At 55.2% G+C, this 23,555-nt stretch overlaps 1 protein-coding gene across 1 annotated transcript; it reads right to left on the bottom strand.

Annotated features, from left to right (window-relative positions):
* Positions 1-521: 521 nt before the first annotated feature.
* Positions 522-23,448, bottom strand: ZNF282 (zinc finger protein 282). Its single transcript, XM_065939347.1, has 8 exons — positions 23,261-23,448; positions 19,977-20,396; positions 11,395-11,521; positions 10,757-10,876; positions 8,181-8,300; positions 6,434-6,547; positions 5,032-5,145; positions 522-1,566 (listed from the first exon to the last, which is right to left on the bottom strand). Exons 1-8 carry the CDS (start codon positions 23,423-23,425, stop codon positions 740-742), a joined length of 2,007 nt encoding a protein of 668 aa, XP_065795419.1. The 5' UTR covers positions 23,426-23,448; the 3' UTR covers positions 522-739.
* Positions 23,449-23,555: the final 107 nt, after the last annotated feature.

Raw genomic sequence — 23,555 nt, 5'->3', positions numbered from 1 at the left:
CTCCCCTTCCTCAGCTATCCAGTCGGGAAACTCCGACCCCCACCTACCTCAGAGGGACAGGCTAAGGGTGAAAGTCGATAACAGATAGAAAAACATGTTAAAAAAAAAAAAAGTATAAAGCGCTATTCAAACGCGAGGCAGTGTTGTCATCACGGAGATCCACCCCTTAGCACGTCCCTCCTCTTTCACCTGGACACCTCGGCTTCCTGTTTTAGGGTCGCTTTAACCCTTAGGACCCTATTTCTTGATCTCGGCAGGGGGCCGAGACTCCCGGGTGGCTTTCCCTGACCACGGTCTGAGACCCCAGAGCCCCAGAGGCCGAAAGGGCAGGCTAGGTGCCCGAGGGGTGGTGGGGGTGTGTGCTGGCCTCCTCGCTGTCCTGCCAGGACCTTCCCTGCGGGAGGAAGCCCCACGGTCCACCCCGTGGGAAGAGCTGGGCTGCCCCTTCAGCCGGACAGGTCTAGGGGACCCCTGCCCCGCCCTCCCCACCCTCAGGGGGACCCTCGCCCGCCCCTCCCACCCTCAGGGGGACCCCCGTCTGGAGTGCAATTCCTGTTCCCGATTTCCAGCAGGTGGCGGCTCGAGGGAGGGAAGGCGCCCAGAGAATCGAGGGCGGGATCGTGGTGGTGGGGAGCGGGGGGAGCCTCAGGACGCGCCCCCCAAGCTCGCCCCGCCATCCCCTTCCCCCCAGCCCCGGCCCTGCTCCCGCCGCCGCCGCCGCCGCCGCCACCGCCGGGCCCTAGTCTCGCTCGGGCGGAGGCTGCAGGGGCCGCGGGGCGCCCAGACCAGGGCCGCCGCCGGGGCCGCCGCCGCCGGCGCTGTGCACGCGCAGGTGGTCCTTGAGCGACTCCTTGTAGCGGAAGCTCTTGCCGCACTCGCCGCACGTGTAGGGCCGCTCGCCCGTGTGGATGCGCTGGTGCTTGAGCAGGTTCTGCTTGCGGATGAAGCTCTTGCCGCACAGCGCGCACTGGAAGGGCCGCTCGCCCGTGTGCAGCCGCTGGTGGTTCTGCAGGTGCTCCTTGCGGCTGTAGGTCTTGTCGCACTCCGAGCACTTGTAGGGCCGCTCGCCGCGGTGCGTCATCTGGTGGCGGATGAGGCCCGAGTGGCAGTTGAAGCTCTTCTCGCACTCCGCGCACTCGTACGGCCGCTCCTTGGTGTGGCTGCGGTGGTGGATGATCAGGCTCTTGCGCACGCCGAAGCTCTTGCCGCACTCCGGACACGCGTAGGGCTTGCTGCGCGCCCCGCCGCCGCCGCTGCCGCCGCCGCCGTGCAGGAGGAGGCTCCGCCGGAGGCCGCCGGGCGAGCAGCAGCTGCCGCAGCCCCCGCCCGGACCCCCGCCCGCCGCCCCCGCGCCCCCGCCGCCGCCCGCGCTCCCGCCGCCCTCGCCGCCGGCGCCGCGCTCCCCGGGCAGCGCCGGGAAGCCGTCGTCCAGCAGCGCGCCCCCGCCGCGGCTCGGGGGGCCGCCCGCGTCCTCCGGGGGCGCCGGCAGCGGGGGCAGGCTCGGCGGGGCGGGCTGCGGCGGCGGCGGCGGCGGGGCCGGGTTCTTCACCATCAGCAGGCTGTCACCTGGGGGAGAGACACGAAGTAGCGACATGCTGACCCGGCTCGTCCGGGACGCGGGGGACCCACAACCGTCCCTGCGCAGGGGGGGGGGGGGCGGGGGGCGGGTCCTTGACTAGGTCCTCTGCGGCCTCCTGCGAGCCACAGGCTGGCGGGCCCCCAGCTTCCCCCGAGGATGAGGTGATTAAACACAGCTGCCTGACCCTTGGGCCCACACAGAGCCGAAGCAGGTAGGAGGCGGCAGGGGGCGGGGGTGGGGGGCAGGGGGGAGGCGGGGGGTGGGAAACGCACGCAGCTAGGTCAGGAAACACCCCCAGATGCTGGGAAGAGCGGCGCTTTGCGAAAGCTCCCTTGAAAGGAACAATTGCCCGGAAATAGACTTAACTGTATTGATGTTCGATGCTAATTTATCTAAAGAGAATCTCTTGACAAGAGGGAAAGAATTTGCCAGAACCTATCCCAGGTGATGGAGAAGGAAATGGCAACCCACTCCAGTACTCTTAGCTGGCAAATTCCATGGACGGAGGAGCCTAGTAGGCTACAGCCCATGGGGTCGCAAAGAGTCGGACACGACTGAGCGACTTCCCCTCCCCACCTTTCCCATCCCAGGTGAACCCACCACACAGGTGGCTTAGGCAGTAAAGAATTTGTCTGCAATGCAGGAGACCCAGGTTCGAACCCTTGATTGGGAAGATCCCCTGGAGAAGGAAATGGCAACCCACTCCAGTCTTCTTGCCTGGAGAATCCCATGGACAGAGGAGCCTGAGGGACTGCAGTCCATGGGGTGCATGGGACTGAGCCACTGAACCACCACCACCACCCCAGGTGAAAAGCCTGTCTAAAGGCCTAGGGGAGTGGAATGCAGGGAACTGGGGGCATACCCCCCCAGCCCCATGTGTGGCTGCATCTCCACTAAGCACGCAGCCTTTGGCCTCCTACAGCACCGGGGTCAACTGGGTTGGTGCAATCTTATCTGACCTCAGACCCCATCTGCAGGGAGCAGATGTCATGGCGCTCTGCACCCCTCCTGCGGAAGCAGCTGCTCGGCCAGCCTCCCCAGGAAGCGCCAGTCTTGCTCCTGTAATGATGTCCCTTGCTTGCATCCCTGCCTTTCCCCAGTCCATGCTCCTGCACTGCCATGGGGTCAGAGAGACACAAAGCCCAGAGCATCAATCAGAGCAGCGACCTCAGGCCCAGGACTCCGACCCCCGAGGAACCACTGGGTTTGATGACCGTGTTCAGGAGCCTTCTCCTTCCTTCACCCTCCATCATCACCTCCTGGATCCCTCGTTCACAGTCCCTTCTTCCTGCAGGAGCCCCCAAACCGTGACACGTGTTTCTTACCAGCTGCTCCTAAACAGACTGGGCTGAGATGCACCCCCCCCCCCCCCCCACCATCTCAGCCAACACTGACGGTAGTAGGTCTGGCTGTGGCCTCTGTCACCGCTGACTGTGGACCTTGCTTCTCCCTCTCCACTATCTGCTCCTCTCATTCCTTCGTAGGTGTTATTCCCAAGAGGACCCCCAAGGAAACCTCCATCTCGGGGACTGTTTCCCGGGAAACCCAAGCCCAAACGGTCCCAATCCTCCTCGGATCGTGCGTCACACTTGGTGTGAGCACCAGTTTTTTGGTGCTCTACCTTCCTGACCCAGCTTAGCTCCTGGGTCCCTCTGTCCCCTTCCTCTGTTGGGTTTGCCCTGGGGACCCCAGCACTCAAGCAGCTGAAGACTGCGGGAGAAGATCACTCGTCTCAGACCCTGGCCTCCTACCCTGCAACTCTCTGTCCCATCTTCCCATTTTCCATGGAGATTATGTCACACCTTCTCCTCCAGTGTCTAACATGAGGACTTGCTAACTCTGGAAATCACTGGCCAGTAACTGATTCAGATACAAGCACGTGACCTTGTTCTGGCCGATGAGATGTGTTTGCTGGGAAGGCCTCCTCACTCCCTGGAGAGAGTGTAGAAAAAAAAAAGATGGTCTTTCCTTCCCCTCTGGGTCTGGAGGTGATGCTTGCAACAGCTGTAGCCATCTTGCTCCATCCACACCAAGGGTGGACGAGCAAGGAGTTGGAAAGAACCTGGAGCCTTGATAATACAGCTGAATCTGTGAACTAACCGAGACTGAAACCAGACCACCTCTTCTTTACATACGAGAATAAATGTCTTTATTCTTTGAGTGTGGGTGGGTGGCTTTCTTTCTGTCCTGGGCTACTGCAATTCTCTTTTTTAGTTTTATTTTTTTGTATATATTCTTTAAAGCAATTTGAATGAGGGATCAAAAGCAGTGAGTGTCCCTCTGGACACAGTGGTACAGCTTCACCCAACTTAACCCTCCCTTGACTTCATGGGCTCCCCCTATCCAGCTACCAGCTCATCTCAATTCTCTGTTCTTTTTTTTTTTTTTTAAGAGTTAGCTATACTTGCTTTCACTACTTCTTCATCTCCATTCTCTTTCAGACTTTCATAATCAGGCACGTGTCCCAGCATGCCACCTAAACTTTTGTCAGCGTTCAGCTCAGCTCGCTCCCAGTCCACTCTCCTTTCCCCCACTGTTAAGAAGACTCTTGAGAGTTCCTTGGACAGCAAGAAGATCAAACTAGTCAATCCTAATGGAAATCAACCCTGAATATTCATTGGAAGGACTGATGCTGAAGCTGAGGCTCCAATACTTTGGCTACCTGATGCGAATAGCCAACTCATTGGAAAAGATCCTGATACTGGGAAAGATTGAAGGCAGGAAGAGAAGGGTGTGACAGGATGAGATGGCTGGATGGCATCATCCACTCAATGGACATGAGTTTGAGCAAACTCTGGGAGATAGCAAAGGATGGGGAAGCCTGGTGTGCTGCAGTCCATGGGGTCGCAAAGAGCTGGACGTGACTTAGCAACTGAACAACAGCAATATATCCCCTCTAAGAAGACATGTCAAAATCTGGATCCCCCCAGTGGTTCAGAGTGTGACCTTCTTTGGAAATAGGCTCTTTCCAGGGGGAATTAGTTAAGATGAGGTCATACTGGAGGAGGGCAAGCCCCTAATCCAATGTGACTCCTGCCCTTACAAGACACAGATACACAGACGGTGTGAAGACAGAAGATTAGGGTGATACATCCACACACCAAAAGACAGCAAAGATCACCAACAAATACAGAAGCTAGGAAGAGGCAAGGCAGGGTCTCCCATAGCTTTCAGGGGGAGCAGGGCTGTGCCAACCCTCTGACTTCAGACTTCAGGCCTCCAGAACTATCAGAATAAATGCCTGCTGCTTCAAGCCACACTGTCTGGTATTTTGTTAAGATAAACCTAGGAAACTAACACCCCTGCATCCTCGAAAGGAAAGGGGACAGTGCTTTGATACAGACCTTTGAAAGGCCGCCACGACAGAGCATCACCCTGTAAGGGGGCAGGCTGGGTGAGCAGCCATCCCTCAGGACCAAATACCCAGGGGCCCGGCTGAGTGCCCCACTCACCGGGGCCGGAGTCTAACCCGAGCTCCCCGTCCATGGAGTCGCGTGGGCCCCACGGGTACGGCTGCTCCTCTTGCTTTATCCATGACAAGATGTCGTGGGCGGAGATCAGAGACTCTGTTCCGGGAGAGAGGGCAGACTCAGAGCCTGTTCATTTCGCCGAGCATCCCGTCAAAGCCTCAAACGCCACCACATGCAGAGGCCGCTGCCCTGCCCAGAGGGCGTGTGCCAGTCTGGGTACCCTGTGCCCCCACCCTCCGCGAGGCCTCCCTGAATGGACCTCACTGGTGCTGTTGTACCTGGGCTCGGCCAGGCAGGAGGCCCGTCTTTCAGGAGGCCCGTGTGGGGACAGAGCCAGGATGGGGATCCTGGGAGCCCCAAGGGCCATCTGTGGGGCCAGGCCAGAGGGGAACCCGGCCTCTGACGGCCCCCAGGACAGAGGGAGGAGGGCGAGGCCTCCATGATCAGCGACGGCAGAGGCAGTGGACAAAGGTCATTAATGAGAACTGCAGCAGAACGTCCGCCTCTCTGATCAGGAGGCGCTGCTTTCTCCTTCGTCCTGGAGCCCTTCAGCTCCCCACCCCAAACCGTGTGCAGCTATAGAGCTGACAAACTACACGGAACCCCAGACTCTACATTGGCTTTTCTGCCTGGGGTCCCCGGGGGTCACAACCACCAAATGAGATGACGCTGGCCGCCTCCAGCTCTGCAAGCATACATGAACATACACAGATATGCACACACACGCGCGCGCATGTGTGCACACAGAAGCACATATACACACGTGCACACGTGTGTGCACGCACACACACACATACACGCACATGCGGCCTGGGTGGGCAGAGCTTCCCTTCTGCTCTTTTATGCTTCCCTTTGTGCCTGGACTACCACCAGAAGTTTTCTGGAAGACAGCTAGCTAGTATTCGCTCAAGGAAAATTCCAGAAAATGTAAATTACTTTCTTTCTGTCACAGAAATATGCGCAACCTTTAAAAGGCTTTTCAGGGACTTCCCTGGCCGTCCAGTGGTTAAGACTCCGTGCTTCCACTGGGGTGCAGGTTCGATCCCCGGGCAGGGAACTAAGATCTCATATGCTGTGTGGCATGGCCAAAAAAGTATAAAATAAATAAATAAAAGGCTTTTTAATTATACTTCAGAAATTAGCTAAGTCATTTCAGTATCAGTTCACTGACAGGACAAATTATTGATGTAAGGATTCCTTTAGAGAAATCCTCCCCGCTTTTCTGGTAGTTACACGCCAAAATGCGTACAAAGTCGTCCTCTGGGGGACACACGGTGGTTCATTCCCTGAGGCTCTCACTGGCCTTTGACCAAAGTGATTCAGTCAGGTTGATTTCCCGGCAGATACGAATGTCACCCCCCACGTGCGCCGGCGGCCCGCTCACCTGAGTTGGGGTCCGTTGGGATGTCCCTCTCCGCCAAGTCCTGCTGGTCCCACACGCACGGGGGCTCCTCCTGCTTGATCCGGGACAGGAGATCCTGGGCGGACGCCGGCGAGTCTGCTTGAGGGGACAGAGCGGCAAAGGGTTCAGGGGACACGGGCCCACCCCCAGGTGCTGCTTTACGCCTCTCAATAGGGTCTCTTTCCTAAACATCAGCGGGAATTATTTGAGGTCATTAAAGCCTTAGGTCGACTTGGCCCCCACTGCTGGCACTTTTGCTGAGAGTAAGTGGAAACTACAGGGGAGTGATGACATCACACGGATGTCGCTGGGAGAGCTTGTCTGTCCTTCAGGAATGTAACCCCTTTCCACGGAGCTTCACACCCGAAGCCTGAGCACGGCCGTGAGGGAGGTCTTCCTCCTGCAGGGACCAGCCAGGGAAATGACACTTCCAGGAAGCCTTTGCGAGATGAAGGTCAGGGAGGCCTGGCGTGCATGCAGTCCATGGGGTCGCAAAGAGTCGGACACAACTGAGCGACTCAACAACAAGAAAGTCTTTTATCTTCACCATCTTAGCGGGAATTTTCTAAGATGTAACCTACCTGTTCTTTCCTCTGCAGACTCCATTAAACCGCATTTACCTTTTATTGCCTTCTTATCTCAAGAAGGTCTTATCTCTTAAGACCCCACTGGAGATAGTAACATGCCTTTATTGGCTTTCGAGCAACAAGCTGGCTGAACTGGAAAGCTGTTTTCCTCTGCTGGGGGACTGTTACCACTCACCTATGAATGTGAGGCTTTGACTAAGGGAATGAAGCTTGTAAATTAAGAGCTTATCTTATCACATACTATCATCTTAACTTGTGGTCACAGGGCGTCACTGTATCTTGTGATGGGTAATTTTACGTGTCCGCTTACGTAGGCCACGGTACCCAGAGAGTGGGCCAAACATTACTCTGGATGCTTTTATGTTGTTTTGCGTTGTTTTGAGGAGTTTAACACTTAACCCATAGACTTGGAGTAAGGTAGATTACCTTCCACTTTGTGGGTGGGGCTCTCCCACCAGCTGACGGCCAAATAGGAAAAGACTGACTCCCCGAGGAAAAGTGAATCCTGCTGGCAGACTGCCCCTGGTCTCCAGCTGGCAGAAGCCAACTCCTTCAATTCACTCACTCGCTCTCTACACGTATGTGTGCACGCACACACCCTACTCTTCTTTGGAGAACTCTAAGCCACATCTCGAACAGAGCGCTCACATACACATGTTGGATGGATGCTGTCAAAGACGAAGTACCCAGACTGCCCGTCAGGACAGCGCCTGGGGCAGTGGGGCGGCTGGCACAGAGGCAACAGCTGTGTTTGTTTAAAACAAATCAGTTCTTCCCACTTGGGAGCAGGTCTTAGGGACCCACAGATTCCCCACCCACCGAACCTCTAAAATGCCTCACTCTCGGTACTTCTGCAGATACTGTTTTTCGAGGGGAGAAAGGAATAGTTAAAAACTTGATGTTACAAAGAAAAGAAAAAGAACGGCTAAGGCCAGAGGTGCTGCCCCTCGTCTCCGTCACACACCGAGTCTGTGCCTCGTGGGAAACCCTGTCTTTCCGATCCATCAATCGTGGACCCACATGCCTCTGTCTTCAGCTCAGGCCTCTGGCGAGGCACACCCATCAGAGAATGCTGGGCGCCTGCAGACCACGCAGGCCCTTCCCTCCGCTGCTCTGCCCGGGTGGCCGGGCAGCTCACTCACCTGTTATGGACTCCGTGGGGATGGCTCTCTCCTCCAGGCCCCGCTGAGCCCGGGCGCACAGGGCCTCCTCCCGCTTCACCTGAGAGGATGTATCCGGTGCTGGCCCCAGGGGCTCTGCTCCTGGGGACAGAGGGTCACACGGTCGGTGCCATATTCAGGAATGATCGTCAGCTCGGGGTCAGGGCCACGGCCGACAGCGCTCGCCAGGGAGGAGAGCACAGGGGCCTTGGGTTCCTATGGGCACCGAGGAACCCTGAGGAGCAGAAGGGCCTGGGGGCAGAGAGGTGATCAACCTCCAGGACAAGGGGTGGGCCATGCCACACATTGAGGTAAGAGAAGGAAGCCAGCGAGCGTGCAGACAGCCCATGCTGGGTGGGTGCTATCAGGGCAGGCCACAGGTCTCCTCCGTGTGGGAGACATGCAGCTTCATTCTGCACCCCAGTCAGAAAGAGTGTGTGTCAGCAGACACACACACACACACACACACCTGCACCAACAGACACAGACACACAGACACACACACAGACACATACAGAGGCACACCAACAGACACAGACAAATGGACACAGACACACAGACATACACACACACACCCCCAACATACACAGACACACACACACTCAGACACACACACACCTGCACCAACAGACACAGACACACAGACACACACACAGACACATACACAGGCACACCAACAGACACAGACAAATGGACACAGACACACAGACATATACACACACACCCCCAACATACACAGACACACACACACTCAGACACACACACAGACGCATACAGACACAGACACACAGACTCACCAACAGACACAGAGACATATACACAAACACATACACAGGCACACACCCACACCAACACACACATGTGCAGACACATAGAGACGTACTCACAGACACACACACAGACACACACAGACACATTCAGACAGACACACAGAGACACACATACAGACACACACAGAGACTGGCAGACACACAGACACACACACACACACAATTAGCAGGAAGCTAGACTGGGCAAAGGGAAGCAGCCCAGCCCCATTCCCGGATGGCTAACGCACAGCATCCTATGCATAAGGGACAATAACGCATCTTCCATGTAGACCCCAAGACGTGACCACATCTTCCTCTTACGAGGCTCTCCGGTGTGACATGTAACACCAGCTCTGGCAGGAGACAGCTCAGGCAGGAGGAAAGAGACTAGACGAGGAGATGGAAGGCACCAGCTTTCAGGTCTGCCCTCCGCCCAGCCGATGAGTCACATGGCCTCTCTGGCTCTCAGTCGGCTCTACCCCCCTTAAAAGAACACCGTGGTCTCTGTTCTATGTGGCACAGGCATGGATGACAACTCAGAGAAACAGCTGAGGCTACACTGCTTTCATGGGAAAGCCCATCACAGCTGCTGACCTCACACGTGCGTGGTGCTTAAGCTGGGGAAGGGGCCACTTAGACAAAACCTCCAGAAGAGGCAGGTCCACAGCGACCAGTGACTGGGGGCTATGGAGGACGGCGGTGACCGCTCCCAGGTGTGGGGTTCCCTATGAGAAAGAGTTCTGGAATTAGATAGTGCTGATGGCTGCACCTGCCTGTGAACCACTGAATCCTACACTCCAAACGTGAGTTTATGGCAATGTGAATTACATGTCAATAAGGAGAGCAAACTGGGAGGTAGGGCGCTGCCTTGAGCAACCTTCTGGGGAGGTTTCGGTGAATACGCCCTCCACTTGTGAGACAGGAGGGGCAGAGGGCCCCGACAGGAAGGCTGCTGTGATGAGGCAGAGAAGACGGTTGAAGGACCGGATTTCACCTGGTCCGACACCGTCAGGAGAGCTGCGTCCCCGAGAACCCGCACACTTCCTATCACCAGGTGTGATGTTCTCAGGGAACTGGATCCTCAGAACGTAAGATCCCCCTTGGGTGAGGGGACAGCCTTGGAGGTTAAATCTGCCTGTGAGAACAGGCTGAGAATGCTGGAGATGACAGTCAGGCACGAGGCAACCGGCCACGTGCACCACGCACATCACGCACACCACGCACCCACGCACTTCGCACACCACGCAGGCTACACATACCATGGACACCACGCACCATAGCACACCATGCACCCATGCACATTACGCACCCACGCACATTACGCACACCACGCAGCCACGCACACCACGCACCGACGCACACCACACCCCCCACACAGCTAGGCACACTACGCAGCGACGCAGACTATGCACCCACGCACACCACGCACCCACGCAGAGCCCTCTCCGCCCACCTGCCTGGGCCGGGGCGCTCCCGTGTCAGAGCTCCAGTCAGGCCTGGGAGTCCACCCTTTCCGGTCCTCTCCAGTTTGCCTGGGCATCTCAAGCGACATGCCTCTAACCCAAAAGACGAACCTCCATGGTGGGCTTTCTGGCCCCGAAACTTCTTGTACGTGACCTCCAAATCTCAAAGGCGGCAGAACCAGCCCCACGAACAACTAAGAGAAGCTCCCCGCCCCAGAACTCGGACTGAGATGGGGGCTTCTCTACCGCCCCGCCCCGACCTGGGGCTCTCTGCAGCTGCCATCACCTGTGTCTGGATCCATGAGGATCTCTCTCTCTTCTGGGTCACGCTGCTCCCACACGCAGGGCTCTTCCCGGGGCTCAGCCTGAGATGGGGCTTCCGGCTTGGACACGGGTCCCTCCGAGTCTGGAATGAAGTGCAAGGCAAGGACGGGCTGAGTGAAAGTTGACCAAAGGGCCCCCATGAAGGGCGACGGGAAGCCCGCCCCTCCGCTACCGTGGCGCCCCTCTCGGCGGGTGGCCCGTTACGTCAGGTCATCTCTCAGGACAGTGTAAGTCAATGGATGCTCCAGTTCCTGGTGGAGAACTAGCTGGGTTCCGGAACCCAGAAATAGCAGCACAGATACCGGTGGCTTCTCCAGGGTGGCTGGGAGGTAGCACCTAGGGATGCTGTTGGGCTGTATTCCAGAATGGTAGCAGCCAAGTGTTCAGTTCTGTAGTAACAGGCCCTGTTCTGGGTCTTTACTTTGCACCCTCCTTATCAATTGCTCTAACCCTCTAACAGAGAAGCACATCGTCTCTTGAATTTCCATGAAGTGTAAACATGAAACACCTTGCCTGGGGGTGCAACCTGGGTTGAGAAGCATGTCACCTCCCCTCCCCAACTCCAGAGATGCTCGTCTGGGGGAGGGAAGGCACACTTACCCAGGGACATCAGGGTTTTGTAGTTCTCCTTAACTAGGTTGTTGTAAAGCTCCTTCTGCCATTCGTCCAGGTTCTTCCACTCGTCCTCGGAGAAGTAAACAGCAATGTCCACAAAAGTCACTGGAACCTGGGCCAACAAGAGTGTTAGTCTGGTGCTTCCTGCCTGCTGCTCCTCCCCAGCTCCTGGGAGGGGCACGGGCCGGTCCACCCCAGACTCTGGCCCTGGTCTCCATGGCCCCAACCTCCCCATCCCACTTGGCCCATCTCAGTGGAGTCAGTCCACTCTGATTCTCCTGAGCTTCCAATAATAGGATGATCACCATTGTCTTTTAAAAATCAGGCATTTCATAGAAATCTACTCAAAGTTATATGACAGCCTGAATGGGAGGGGAGTTTGGGAGAGAATGGATGCATGCATATGTATGGCTGAGTCTCTTCGCCGTTCACCTGGAACTATTACATTGTCACTCGGCTATACTCCAATACAAAATAAAAAGTTTAAAGTTTGAAAAAAATATAATAAAAAAATAAAAATAAGGCATTAAACCACATCCTTTGTAAATTCACTTTAAGGTCAACTGGGTACCCAAAGGTCAAGCTTTTGGTGTTCAGGGTGACAGACATAGGGTAGGTTCTTAGTGTCTCAGGGAATCAAGTACAATAAAACCCTATTGAGAAGCTGTATTTCTGTCACCTCTAGGTACACAGCTACATTTTTGTCACTAAAACTTGCTGGTGCTAAGGCTCTGGCATCTTGATCTGTTTTGGGCACCACTATGTCCCAAGTATCTGGAAGCTCATAGTTCGGAGTCAGTAAGCATTTGCTGGATGTGCTGAATGGTCTTCGCCCACACTAGGAAGGTCCCACTGTAGCCTGAGTCATCGGTTGTCTAATGTCAGTCACAAGGTTCAAGGGCATCTCGTCTGCCCCATAAAGCTGTCATCTCGGATGGGCGATGCCTCCTATCTGTGCCCATTTTGGTCACTCACCAGCGTGGCCTCATCTGCACAGAATCATTCAGGATGGTTGCAGTTCCATGACTTTAGGATCTGAGCTTGTCTGCACTGACCACAACCTCACCTCCTACCACTTTCTGTTCCCGCTGGGCCAGCCTTTCCCCCCTCACCCTGAAACCCAAGCCCTCGGTGCTCCCCAAGCCCTAACTCTTGGTATCATCCGTCTTGGTACCTGACATGTGGCACCTTGGTGTGAATTAGAAAATGCTGCCCTCTTGGGGTCAGGCCCGCGGGCGCACTGTTTGGTGCGTGGGCAAGTGCCCATACATGGAGAAGTGCCAGCCCCAGGATCGGGTGCTCATCCCCCAGGGGTGTCTGGGCAGGTGCCATGTGCACACCTGGATGCCGCCTACTGCCTGATGGCTCACTCCCAGCTGTGGAAACAGAACTAGAACTTCTAATCCCCCGTTCCTTCCACAGACTTGTGCGAACCCCCAACCTAGGAAAACCGAGGCAGACCGCCATCTTCACTTAAATTCCCTGCCCAAGATAAAGGTCATGAAATTCTGCAGGTGACAATCACGATACACTCTGACCTCTTGGCTGAGGCTCCAGGCTGCTTCGGAAGCCCCTTGACCATCTTGTTCCCATCTCACTGTGTTCCCCGGGAGGCTTCTTTCAAACTCTTTGCTCTCCCCAGCCATCCCCAGTCTCCCCTTGATGGCAGCTTGCTGGCAGCAAGCTCCTGGCTCGGCCCGTCTCCCAGGCGAGCTGACTCTCCACTCCTCCTCCTGCTTGTGACACTCAGTCCACGCCAGTTTCTCCCTCTGGCATCTTCCTTCTCTCCGCACCCTGCTCTCACTTCAGGGCCTCCAGCCCTCCACTCTGCCACCTTTAGTGAGGCTACGCGCCTTCTTCTCCTGAAACATTCCAGGGACCTCCCTGTCCAGGGGTGAAGACTCCCCCACTTCTACTGCAGGGAGAACGGGTTCCATCCCCAGTCAGGGAACTACGAACAAGATCCCACGTGCTGCTTGGCATGGCTTAAAAAAAAAAAAAAATCCCAAGATGCACGCTGTGTTTTCTTCACAATCCACACATCCCTAACCCCCTGAAATCTGCCCATGAGCCCCCACTGTCTGAAACCACCTCCTGGGAGGTCATCACGTCCCGCCGTTAATCCTGGACCCCTCAGTCCTCACAGAGAGATCGGAGTGCCTTCCTGAAATCTCCTCCTGCTTGGTCTTCAAAACCATGGAGCCCGGCTCTCGTCTTCCTTACAGCTCCTCCTTCTTCCCCCCGAGACCAAGGTCTGGCCCTCACTCTTCCCTGTTTCCTCGCTTTCCCCTTGGCAACTTCTTTTTTTTTCCTCTTGTTTTTTTACAAGTTCTGTGGGTACCTCTTTGTAGATGACACTCTTCAACTTTCCCTTCAAAGTTCACATTTCAATGGCCTTCTGACCGGCTTCATTTACTCATCTTTTAAGTACCTCGCACTAAATGTGTTCAAAACCAAGTCAGTGGAATTCTCTGGAGATAGAGTGGATAAGCATCCATCCACCAACGCGGGAGACGTGGGTGCGATCCGGGGTCCGAGAAGAGTCCACGTGCCTCGGAGCAACTAAGCTTGTGCGCCACAACTACTGGGGCCCTCGTGCCTAGAGACCAGACTCCACAGCAAGAGGAGCCTGCGCACCGCAGTGAAGAGTAGCCCCCACTCGCCGCAACTAGGCAAAGTCTGTGTGCAACAGCAAAGACCCAGTGCAGTCAAAAAAAAAAAACTTACCACCTTTTCCAACACACCAACTCCTCTGCCTCCCTTCACCAGTCAAAACTCTAGGACCATAGTCTCCCAGGTGGAAACAGACATCACTTTGCAAAAACTTCACTGTGCTAGGAGGTGGCAGAAGTCTGAAACATGGTCCAAGACTACAGGCAGCCTACAGTTCAGCCAGACAGAAAAGACTATCCATGAATTATCCAAGAATAATCATCCATTTAATAGAACCCACGAGGCACAGAGGAGCTGAGAGACAACAGCCTTCCTTGGATCTGACAAAGAGAATGCATATAACAAGGCCAAGAGTCTACAAGGAATTAAAACTATGGCCTGCAATATTAGTTAACCATCTCAAGGTGCCTTATGTTTGGGAATGTTCTAAAATATATCCACAAATTCTTTGACAGTCCCTTCAAAAAATAGAGCTTAATTCTCCTCCCATTGAGTATGGGCAAGATTGAATGACTTGCTTCTAATGAATAAAAAAAGAAGTGATGGTGTACAACTTCTGCTGTTTTGTTGTTCACTCACTAAGTCAAGTCCAACTTTTTGCAGCCCCATGGACTGCAGCACACCAGACTCCTCTGTCCTTCACTATCTCTTGGAGTTTGCTCAAATTCATGTCCATTGAGTTGGTGATGATATCTAACCATCTCATCCTTTGCCGCCCTCTTCTCCTCCTGCCCTCAATCTTTCCCAGCTTCAGCATCTATTCCAATGAGTCAGCTCTTCAGATCAGGTGGCCAAAGTATTAGAGCTTCAGCATCAGTTCTTTCAGTGAATATTCAGAATTGATTTCCTTTAGGATTGAGTGGTTTGATTTTCTTGGAGTCCAAGAGACTCTCAAGAGTCTTCTCCAACACCAGAATTCAAAAGCATCAATTGTTCAGTGCTCAGCCTTCTTTATGGTCCAGTTCTCACATCCGTACATGACTACTGGAAAACTCATAGCTTTAACTCTATGGACCTTTGTTGGCAAAGTGATGTCTCTGCTTTTTAACACACTATCGAGGTTTGTCACAGCTTTCCTTCCAAGTAGTAAGCGTTTTAGTGGAGGTGATGGAATTCCAGTTGAGCTATTTAAAATCCTAAAAGATGATGCTGTTAGTGAGCTGCACTCAGTATGTCAACAAATTTGTAAAACAACTTCTGAAGTTGGGTCATAAAAGTTGCTACAGCTTCCATTCTGGTCTTTCTTTCTGGACCATTCACTCTGGGGGAAGACAGCTGCCATGTCGTGAGGACACTCAAGCAGCCTTACGGGGCAGGTTCAAGCAGTGAGGAGCTAACTGAGGCTTCCTGCCAGGAAGGAAGGAGCAACTGGAAGCCAATCCTCCAGCCTCAGTTGAGCCTTCCGTTGACTATAGCCCCGGTCAACAGCTTGACTATAACCTCATGAGACTCTGAGACAGAACCACTCAGCTAAGTTGCTCCTGAATTCCTCACCCATGGAAACTGTAAGATGATTTAAAAATATTTTTTTTAGGCTGCTAACTGTTGGGGTGTTTGTTACACAGCAATGGATAATTAATACAATGAGCTACAGTGTTGTCACAGCAGTCCTCGCAGCTCCACGAATCAAGCGCATTATCATCTTTGTGTTATAGGTGAGAACACTGAAGCTCAGTGGGACATGCTGGGAACTCACTTACTGAATGACTTATTTAAAGGTCACTTCTTTCCTAAGAGGAACTGAGAAGGCCTGGAGACAACAGAAAACATACTTGACCTGTGGTAGGAAAACTGATACATGGCGAAGCCAAGATTCAAACCCAAGCTTTCTGCTTCTGGACCCCACAAGTAAGCCGTGTTCTGTGATGCACAAATCAAACCCCGACATGTGGTTCAGCACACAGAATGCACAGCGGGGCCAGGACTCGGCACCGGGTCAAAGTGCAGAGCACAGACTGGAGCAAAGGGCGCGTGCGGGAGATGAACCCAAGCAGCACGGTACAAATGCCAAACTCTACACTGACCAGCCCCACGGGCCGCAGCGGCAGAGGGCGGCGTAGGGAGGAACCACTGTTAGGACTCAGCTCTGCGAGGCCTCGATGGATCCCCGTCCAGCACCTCCTCTGGCAAAGCCACTGGCTTGACTGCCAGAACCAAAGATAAAAAGGGCCAGTCCCTTATGTGAGCCGTCCAGCCGCAGTCACTCGGCACACATGTTTTGCTACAAGCAGGTCCTGTCGCAGGCACCAGGATGCTACAATGAACCACTCAGAGGAAAGCCAACCAAGAGACACAGAGAAAGTAAGTATTTCAGATAACTGAATGCTTAATTGCTTGGAGGAAATGAGAGCAGGGACCAAGGAAAGAGTGAGCTGGGCTGGGTGGCCGTGAAGGGGACTCTGATCCAGTGACAGTTCGCAGACCCCTGATGGGAGCGACCTAGAGCGGGGGCTTCAGTGAAGGAAAGTCCCTGCCAGTGGGACCCTGTGGTGTGCTGGCAGCAAGGAGTGGGCAAGAGGGGGAAAGGAGAGATAAGGTCAGTGGGGTGGGTTAGACGGAGGGGACCACTGACAAAACGGAGGCTTTTCAACTGAGTAACCTGGGGAGCCATTTGGGGGCTTTGAACAGAGGTGCTATGACTGATTTATATTTTTCAAAAGGATCAGTCTGGCTGCTCTGTTGAGAATAGATGGTCTCGGGTAGGGGCCAAGGATGGAGACAAGGGGACCAGCGAGGAGGCCACGGCAGGAATCAGACAGGAGGCACCGGTGGTTACAGTTAGACGAAGGTGGGAACAGTGGAGGCGGGGGGTGGAGGGGGGCTGTGTGTATATTTTGAAGAAAAATCAGATAGTACTTACTAACATAATGGAGATCGGGTATGAGAATGAGAGGAGGCAAGGATGACCCCGAGGCTTGCAGCCTGAGCAACTAGAAGGATGAGGATGACTTTGACGAGAACAGGGTTCAGGCAGAAATCAGAAGTTCAGTTTAAGTAAGTGAAAGTGGCTCAGTCGTGTCCGACTTTGCGACCCCGTGAACTATACAGTCCATAGAATTCTCTAGGCCAGAATCCTGGAGTGAGTAGCCTTTCCCTTCCCCAGGGGATCTTCCTAACTCAGGGATCGAGCCCAGGTCTCCCTCATTGCAGGCGGATTCTTTACCAGCTGAGCTATGAGGGAAGCCCAAGAATACTGGAGTTGGTAGCCTATCCCTTCTCCAGGTAATCTTCCCGACCCAGGAATTGAACCAGGGTCTCCAGCATTGCAGGCGGATTCTTTACCAACTGAGCTATCAGGGAAGCCCCAGTTTGGTTTGAGTTAAATCTAAGATATTTACTGACAGCCGGATGGAGATGCTGAATTAGCAGGTAGGAATGTGAATCTGGCATTCGAGAAGGAAGTCTAGGCAGGATACAGAGAGTGAGAGTGGAAGGGGAAGACTGCACTTGGGAGCTGACAGCACACAGACTGCATCTACAGCGCTGAGCCTGGATGAAATCACAAGGGAGGGAGGAGAGACAGCAGGCAGGTCAGGAGGAGCCCGGGGCCGCTCCGAACATAAGAAAAGGAGAAGCAGCAGCAAAGAAGGCTGAGAAGCAGCAGCTAGTGATGTAGGGGAAGAACCAAGGGTGGGAGGGGGATCCGGAAGCCAACAGGTGTTTCTAGGAAGGGGCAGTCTCCTGTGTGAAATGCTGCTGAGAGGGCAGGAGACACAGACTGGGATTTTAATACTGTGGTTCTAATGACCCTTGGCTCTACGATCATGGACACGTTAGAGCTCTGGCAAGACCAACAGGATGATGAGGTGGTGGCAAGAGCCTCAGCCACATGAGTTCAGGGAGAACAATCCAATCCCCAGTTTACTGGAAGACTGAGAAGAGAGGAACACAATAAAAGACCAGGGAGGATGCAGCAACAGAGTCCAGACAGTGAGGAAGGCCACAGGTCAGATGGCCTAGTACTACAAGGGAATATGAGAGAGACGAAGGAGGCACTTACAGGGGGAAAAGACTTAGAGACATAGCAATCACAGTGTGTAAACTTATTTAAGTTCTCATTTGGGCAGCTCAGTTGGTAAAAAATTGGCCTGCAATGCAGGAGACCCAGGTTCGATCCCTGGATCAGGAAGATCCCCTGGAAAAGGAAATGGCAACCCACTCCAGTATTCTGTCTGGAAAATCCCATGGACAGAGGAGCCTGGCGGGCTACAGTCCATGGGGTTGCAAGAGTTGGACACGACTTAGCCACTTAGACTACAGAAAAAAATATTTTTGGAAGAAAATCAGAACACTGACTAGACATTTGAGTAGGTTGAGGTCTTTGTTGTGGTAACCACAATATTGAGATTATTACTTTAAAAAGACAGTCCTTAACTTTTAGAGCTACACATTGAAATATTTACAGTTAAAGGGACTGCTGGGGACTTCCTTGGCAGCCCAGGGGTTAGGACTCCGCCTTCCAATGCAGGGAGCTCGGGTTCGATCCCTGGTTGAGGAAATAAGGTCCCACATGTCTCACGATGGGCTTCCCTTGGTAAAGAAACCTCCTGCAACGCGGGAGACCTGGGTTTGATCCCTGGTTGGGAAGATCCCCTGGAGAGGGGTAGGCTACCCACTCCAGTATTCTTGGGCTTCCCTTGTGGCTCCACTGGTAAAGAATCCGCCTGCAATATAGGAGACCTGGGTTTGATTCCTGGGTTGGGAAGATCCCCTGGAGAAAGGAACAACTACCTGCTCCAGTATTCTGGCCTGGAGAATTCCATGGACTGTATAGTCCATGAGGTCACACTGAGTTGGATACAACTGACACTTTCACATCAGACACTTTCACACCTCACGATATGACAAAAAAATACACAACTGCTGTCTGAGATGTCTTTCAAGATAAAATGGGAGGGGTACATGTGTAGTGAGTGAGATGAAAGAAGACTGTCCAAGAGCTGGTAACCACTGAAGCTGGACGATGCATTCATGAGGGTTCATTTCACAATTCTATCTACTTTTGTATAGGTTTGAATTCTCCATAATAAAAAGGGAAAGAGAGAGAATGGAGGGAAAGAACTGGAGACAGCAAATGCAGACTGCTCTAAAGCGGAGCAGAGAGATGAAGTCGCACTGGCAGGACATGCCGGTCTAGGGAGCTGTTTTACTCCAGAGATGGGCGACAGTGCAGAATGTCTACAGGCTGGTGGGGACGAGCCAGTGCGGGGGCAGGGGGGGGTGGGGAGGGGATGGTGCAGGGGTCGAAGCGGAGAAAGGCTGCACGGCTCCTGGAGCAGGTGAAGGGGTGGAGCCCACAGCAAGGCAGAGGACACACGGCTGGGCGTGGACTTCTCCGTAGGGGGACCCTGTCTTCTCAGTGGGCTAGAGAGCAGCCTGTTGACCGAGAGTGCTGGGTGGATGGGCCAGGGGAAGGTGGGAGGGAAAACGGAACAGGAAACAGAGCGTGAATTCTGAACGTGAGATGGGCCCGCTGGTGACGGTCATGACTCTAGCGACTCCGCTCGGAGTGGTTTCGGGTCGTCTCCAGCCGCGTGCAGAGGAGCAGGCACAAACGACAGCCAACGACCAATGGTCTTTGAAGGTGTCAAGGCAAAAACCCAGGCGGGAAAAGCTATAGGAATTTGCAGACACCCAGACCCCTCGGGAGGGACTGGGAACAGAGAGGCCAAAAGGTTCACAGACAGAACCCACGGGCTCTATGGGGAACGGGTGGAGGCCAGCCTCCCTGCAGGAGAACATTCCAGACGAGGTTGTTCAAATGGAGGCCGGCTTTGAGACGACACTGACGCTGGGCAACGGGGGCTCAGAGACGTTTATGAGAAGGCCTGACGAGATGGAATCAAGGTGCTGGTCCTCACCGTCCTCCCTGCCCCTTGGGGACCACCACTTACCTTGGGGACCTCGCCCTTGCTGCCGGGGGGCAGCCGCAGGACCCAGAAGTTCCTGTTCCTCAGCAGGTTCTCCATGTTCTCCAGCCGCCTCTGCAGCAGCCCGTACTCCTGGAGCAGGGTCCCCAGCACGGCCCACTTGCCCTCCATGTGGTTCCCGAACTCCACGGCCGTCTTCTCACAGTCGGCCAGCTTCTTCTCGGCCGTCCCCGTCCGCCCCTCCAGGTTGAGCAGCTGGCTGGCTTGGGCGTCCACCTTCCTCTCCACGGCCTGGATGGCGGCCACCACGGTCCAGAGCGAGATCTCCGCCGTGGGCAGCTGGGGCTCTCGCATCATGCGGTCGGGGAAGACGGGGGCCCGATCTGGGAAGGGCGGGAACTGGAAAGGCATCGGTCGCCGGGCATCCATGTCCCATTCCTGAGCCTGTGGGCAGAAGCGGGGAAGTGATGGTCGGCCTGAGACCCCGTGTGAGGAGCGAGGGTGGCCTGAGAGTAGGGGACAACGCGTCAAATGCTGCAGATCCCCGTTCTCCTGCCAAGCCCCTGCCTCTCTGGCTACGGCATTCATTAACGTCCACAGCGGGAGCTCAGCAGTCATCCACGCAACCTTCCCATTTCCGGCCTGCAGGAGTCGGGCTGGTCGCTAGTCTACCACCCACCTTGACCCATGGCAGGTCAAGGTGGTGGACCCTGGCATAAACTGTCACAGGTCACTTCTCTTTGATGAGACTAGCTGCTTTCTTCACAGGCTAGACTTAATGGTGAACTCCGCAGAGCTTGCCCAGGGTTTGCTGCTTCAAAGCAAAAATGTTCACATCAGTCACGCGCCCCTAATCGTCCCAGCAATCTCTAAGCAGGTTAGGGCAAGAATGATTATCTTAAAGCTCTGCTTTAAAGATGATGAAATAGAGGCCCAGAGAAATGGCCAGTCTTTCCAGAGCACCCCTCTGCACCACCTACTGAAGCGGTTCTAGGTGCTGCAGATTGACAAAAACACAGTTCAGAAAATGGGGCTGGGGGCACCAGAGACACCAGGAGCCCGAGCGAGAGAACAGGCAAGCAGCCTTGTCTTCTTACACAACTGTGTCTTCATATTTTCCAAAGTGGGTGTGCCCGAAAATGTCATTCCCTGAGGAGGGGGGAGGGGGAGCATCTCTAAGAGGAAGAGAAGATCCCCCCACCCCTCCTGCTTCCCCAGGGGAGGGGTACCCAATGGCCCTGGCCCTCCAGTACCCCCAGCTCTGGGTCCTCACCCGGAAAGGCGAGGTCCCCAGGATGCAAGTTAAGAGCTGATCCCTATGACCAAGAGAGACTGGCCCCATACCCCACCAGCACCCAGGGCTTGCTGGACAGCAGGGCTGAAATGGTCCTTCCTTGCCATGTAAAAGGGAAGGGTCACTTTCTGTTCTCTCTGTTGCTGCTGAAGGGGCCCTCAGGATGGGCAAAGTGGAGACCTGTTACTTAGAGGTGAGCTGGGCAGGTAGGAACAGACACGCTCACGGCCCTCTCGGACTCACAGCAGCTGTGACAGCCAGGGAGGAAGATCACACAGGTTCCAGGGAGTCACTCCTGACATGGGAGGAAAAGCAGCAGGGCCTGGGTAAGAGGTCCTAGTATTTCCAGCAAAGCCGTGCACTCGGACCCACAGAGGCGTCCTTCCAGCCTGGCCCACTGAAGGGGTCGAGGGCTGACAGATGGAAGTTCAGAATGTCACTGGGCCCAGTTTACTTTTCACAGGTGTTGGGGGAGAAAAATTTTCCTTTCTACCCTTCTAGGTTCTTCCCTGGTCCCACAGTCAAATTGAGATAAGACAGATCAACGTGAGAAAAACAAATTTAGTAACACCCTCTGTATTGGAGAAGGAAATGGCAACCCACCCCAGTATTCTTGTCTGGGAAATCCCACAGAGGAACCTGGCAGGCTACAGTCCACCGGGGGCGCAAAGAGTCAGACACGACTGAGCGACTAAACAAATAAACATAACTCCTGTAAACATGGGCGAGACCCAGAAAACTGAGTGATCTGCCAAAATGACCCAAACCACTATATGAAGTAACATCTTCAGCTAAAGACAAAGGATGATGTTGGGGGGCTGGGGGAGTTAGTTATGGGGGTGACCAGGGAAAGGACAGGATGCAAGGGCACAGGTTAATGCAGATATAAGTCGCTGCCTTCTCCACTGATAAAGAGTTTTTAGCGATTGAGTCATGCCCTCTTCCTGGTACAGCAATGGAGGTTTCTCTTCTACAAAGGGAACTCCTACTTGGTTTTCAGAGCGTCTCCTGTGCCTGCAGCTCCTCTAAAATAACCATCTTAAAATAATCCTGGTGCCAAGGAGGCAGATTTTGGGGCCGCAGATTCTGCTCCCCTAAACAGGTTTGGAGATGTAAAGCTGAAACATGGTGAGACAGGACACAGAAACTCCTGGCGGATGTGTCAGAACCTGGCTGGCTGAGAACCAGGCCAGGGACAGAGCGGGGCTTGGCGGGGTCCAGCCAGGTCAGCTCCCACCCTCTGCCCCTGGCAAAGCCATCGAGGCCTGTCTCTGCCTCACACACAGCACTGGGGCTCTGGCTCCCCAATTCGTCTGCACCCTGAGCTCCTCCTTACCGACTGGTGCCTACTCTCAACCCCAGAGACTGCGATTTCACCGGTGTGGAGGAGGCTTGGGCGTCAGGAGTCTTGAAAGGTGCTCAGGGGCTTCTAACAGTGCGGCCAAGTTTGCCCACAGCTGGCAAGAGGGCAAAAGCACCTCTCACTCGCCCCTTCCTCGGTCACAGCCGGTGCCAGGGGGAAACCGCGAATAGCTGTTACACTTGGGGAGAGATGATGGCCGTACAACATTTAAACACACCTTTCTGTCTGAGTTGGCCGCAGCGGTAAAATCTGACCAGGGACCCCGCGCGCCCACGTCCCCGGCCCGGCGCGAGGCGGCCGGCCAGCCCCTCGGCGAGCCCGGGCCGGGGTGGGGGACACGGTCACGGCGGGGACCCCGCGTTCCGGGCCCTCACCCCGCAAATCCCCGGCCCCGCGGGGGCCTCCCCGGGGCGCCGACTCTGGGCCCGGCCGGCACGCGGCCTCGGGGGCCCGCCGCTCCGGGGCGCGGGCGGGGGCCTGCGAGGGCGCCGGGCCCGGCCTGCCGCGCGAGCCCCCGGCGCCCCGGGCCCCGCCGGCCCCCGTGCCCCCCACGCGACCCCCGCCCGCGGCCCGGGGCCCCCCGCCGCCCCGGCCCCGCGCCCCGCCCCCACGGCAGGCGGGCGGCCATGGCGCCGGCGGGGGTGCACCCACCTGCATGGGCGGCATTCCCTCGGCCATTTCCCCGCGCAGCGCCGGCTCCTGGTGGCAGACCTCCTCCGGGGGCAGGGCCTGCGCCCAGCTCCAGCTCCCGCTGTCCAGCCCCAGGCCCTGGATGCCCAGCTGCTGAGGCTGCGGCCGTGTTGACACAAACTGCATCCTGGGAGCGCTGTTCCCCCGCTCGGGCCGGCCAGGGAGAAGAAGAACGTTTTCCAGGCGCCTTCCCCCTCGCCGGGGCCGGACAGCTCCATCTACAGCCCGTAGGAGCGAACAGTCCCCTTCGGCGGCG

Source organism: Muntiacus reevesi, chromosome 6 (genome assembly GCF_963930625.1).
Source record: "Muntiacus reevesi chromosome 6, mMunRee1.1, whole genome shotgun sequence".
Taxonomy (NCBI): domain Eukaryota; kingdom Metazoa; phylum Chordata; class Mammalia; order Artiodactyla; family Cervidae; genus Muntiacus; species Muntiacus reevesi.
The sequence above is the reverse complement of the archived record's forward strand: the minus strand, read 5'-3'. Positions and strand labels throughout refer to the sequence as shown.

Bases quoted from the DNA above. Each gene is read 5' to 3' on its own strand.
- ZNF282 (XM_065939347.1), bottom strand. From the start codon at position 23,425: ATGCAGTTTGTGTCAACACGGCCGCAGCCTCAGCAGCTGGGCATCCAG. The intron at 20,397-23,260 runs GTGGGTGCACCC...TTCTGCCCACAG, and splicing joins AGGGAATGCCGCCCATGCAG to GCTCAGGAATGGGACATGGA. The intron at 10,877-11,394 runs GTAAGTGTGCCT...ACTTCATTCCAG, and splicing joins CAAAACCCTGATGTCCCTGG to ACTCGGAGGGACCCGTGTCC.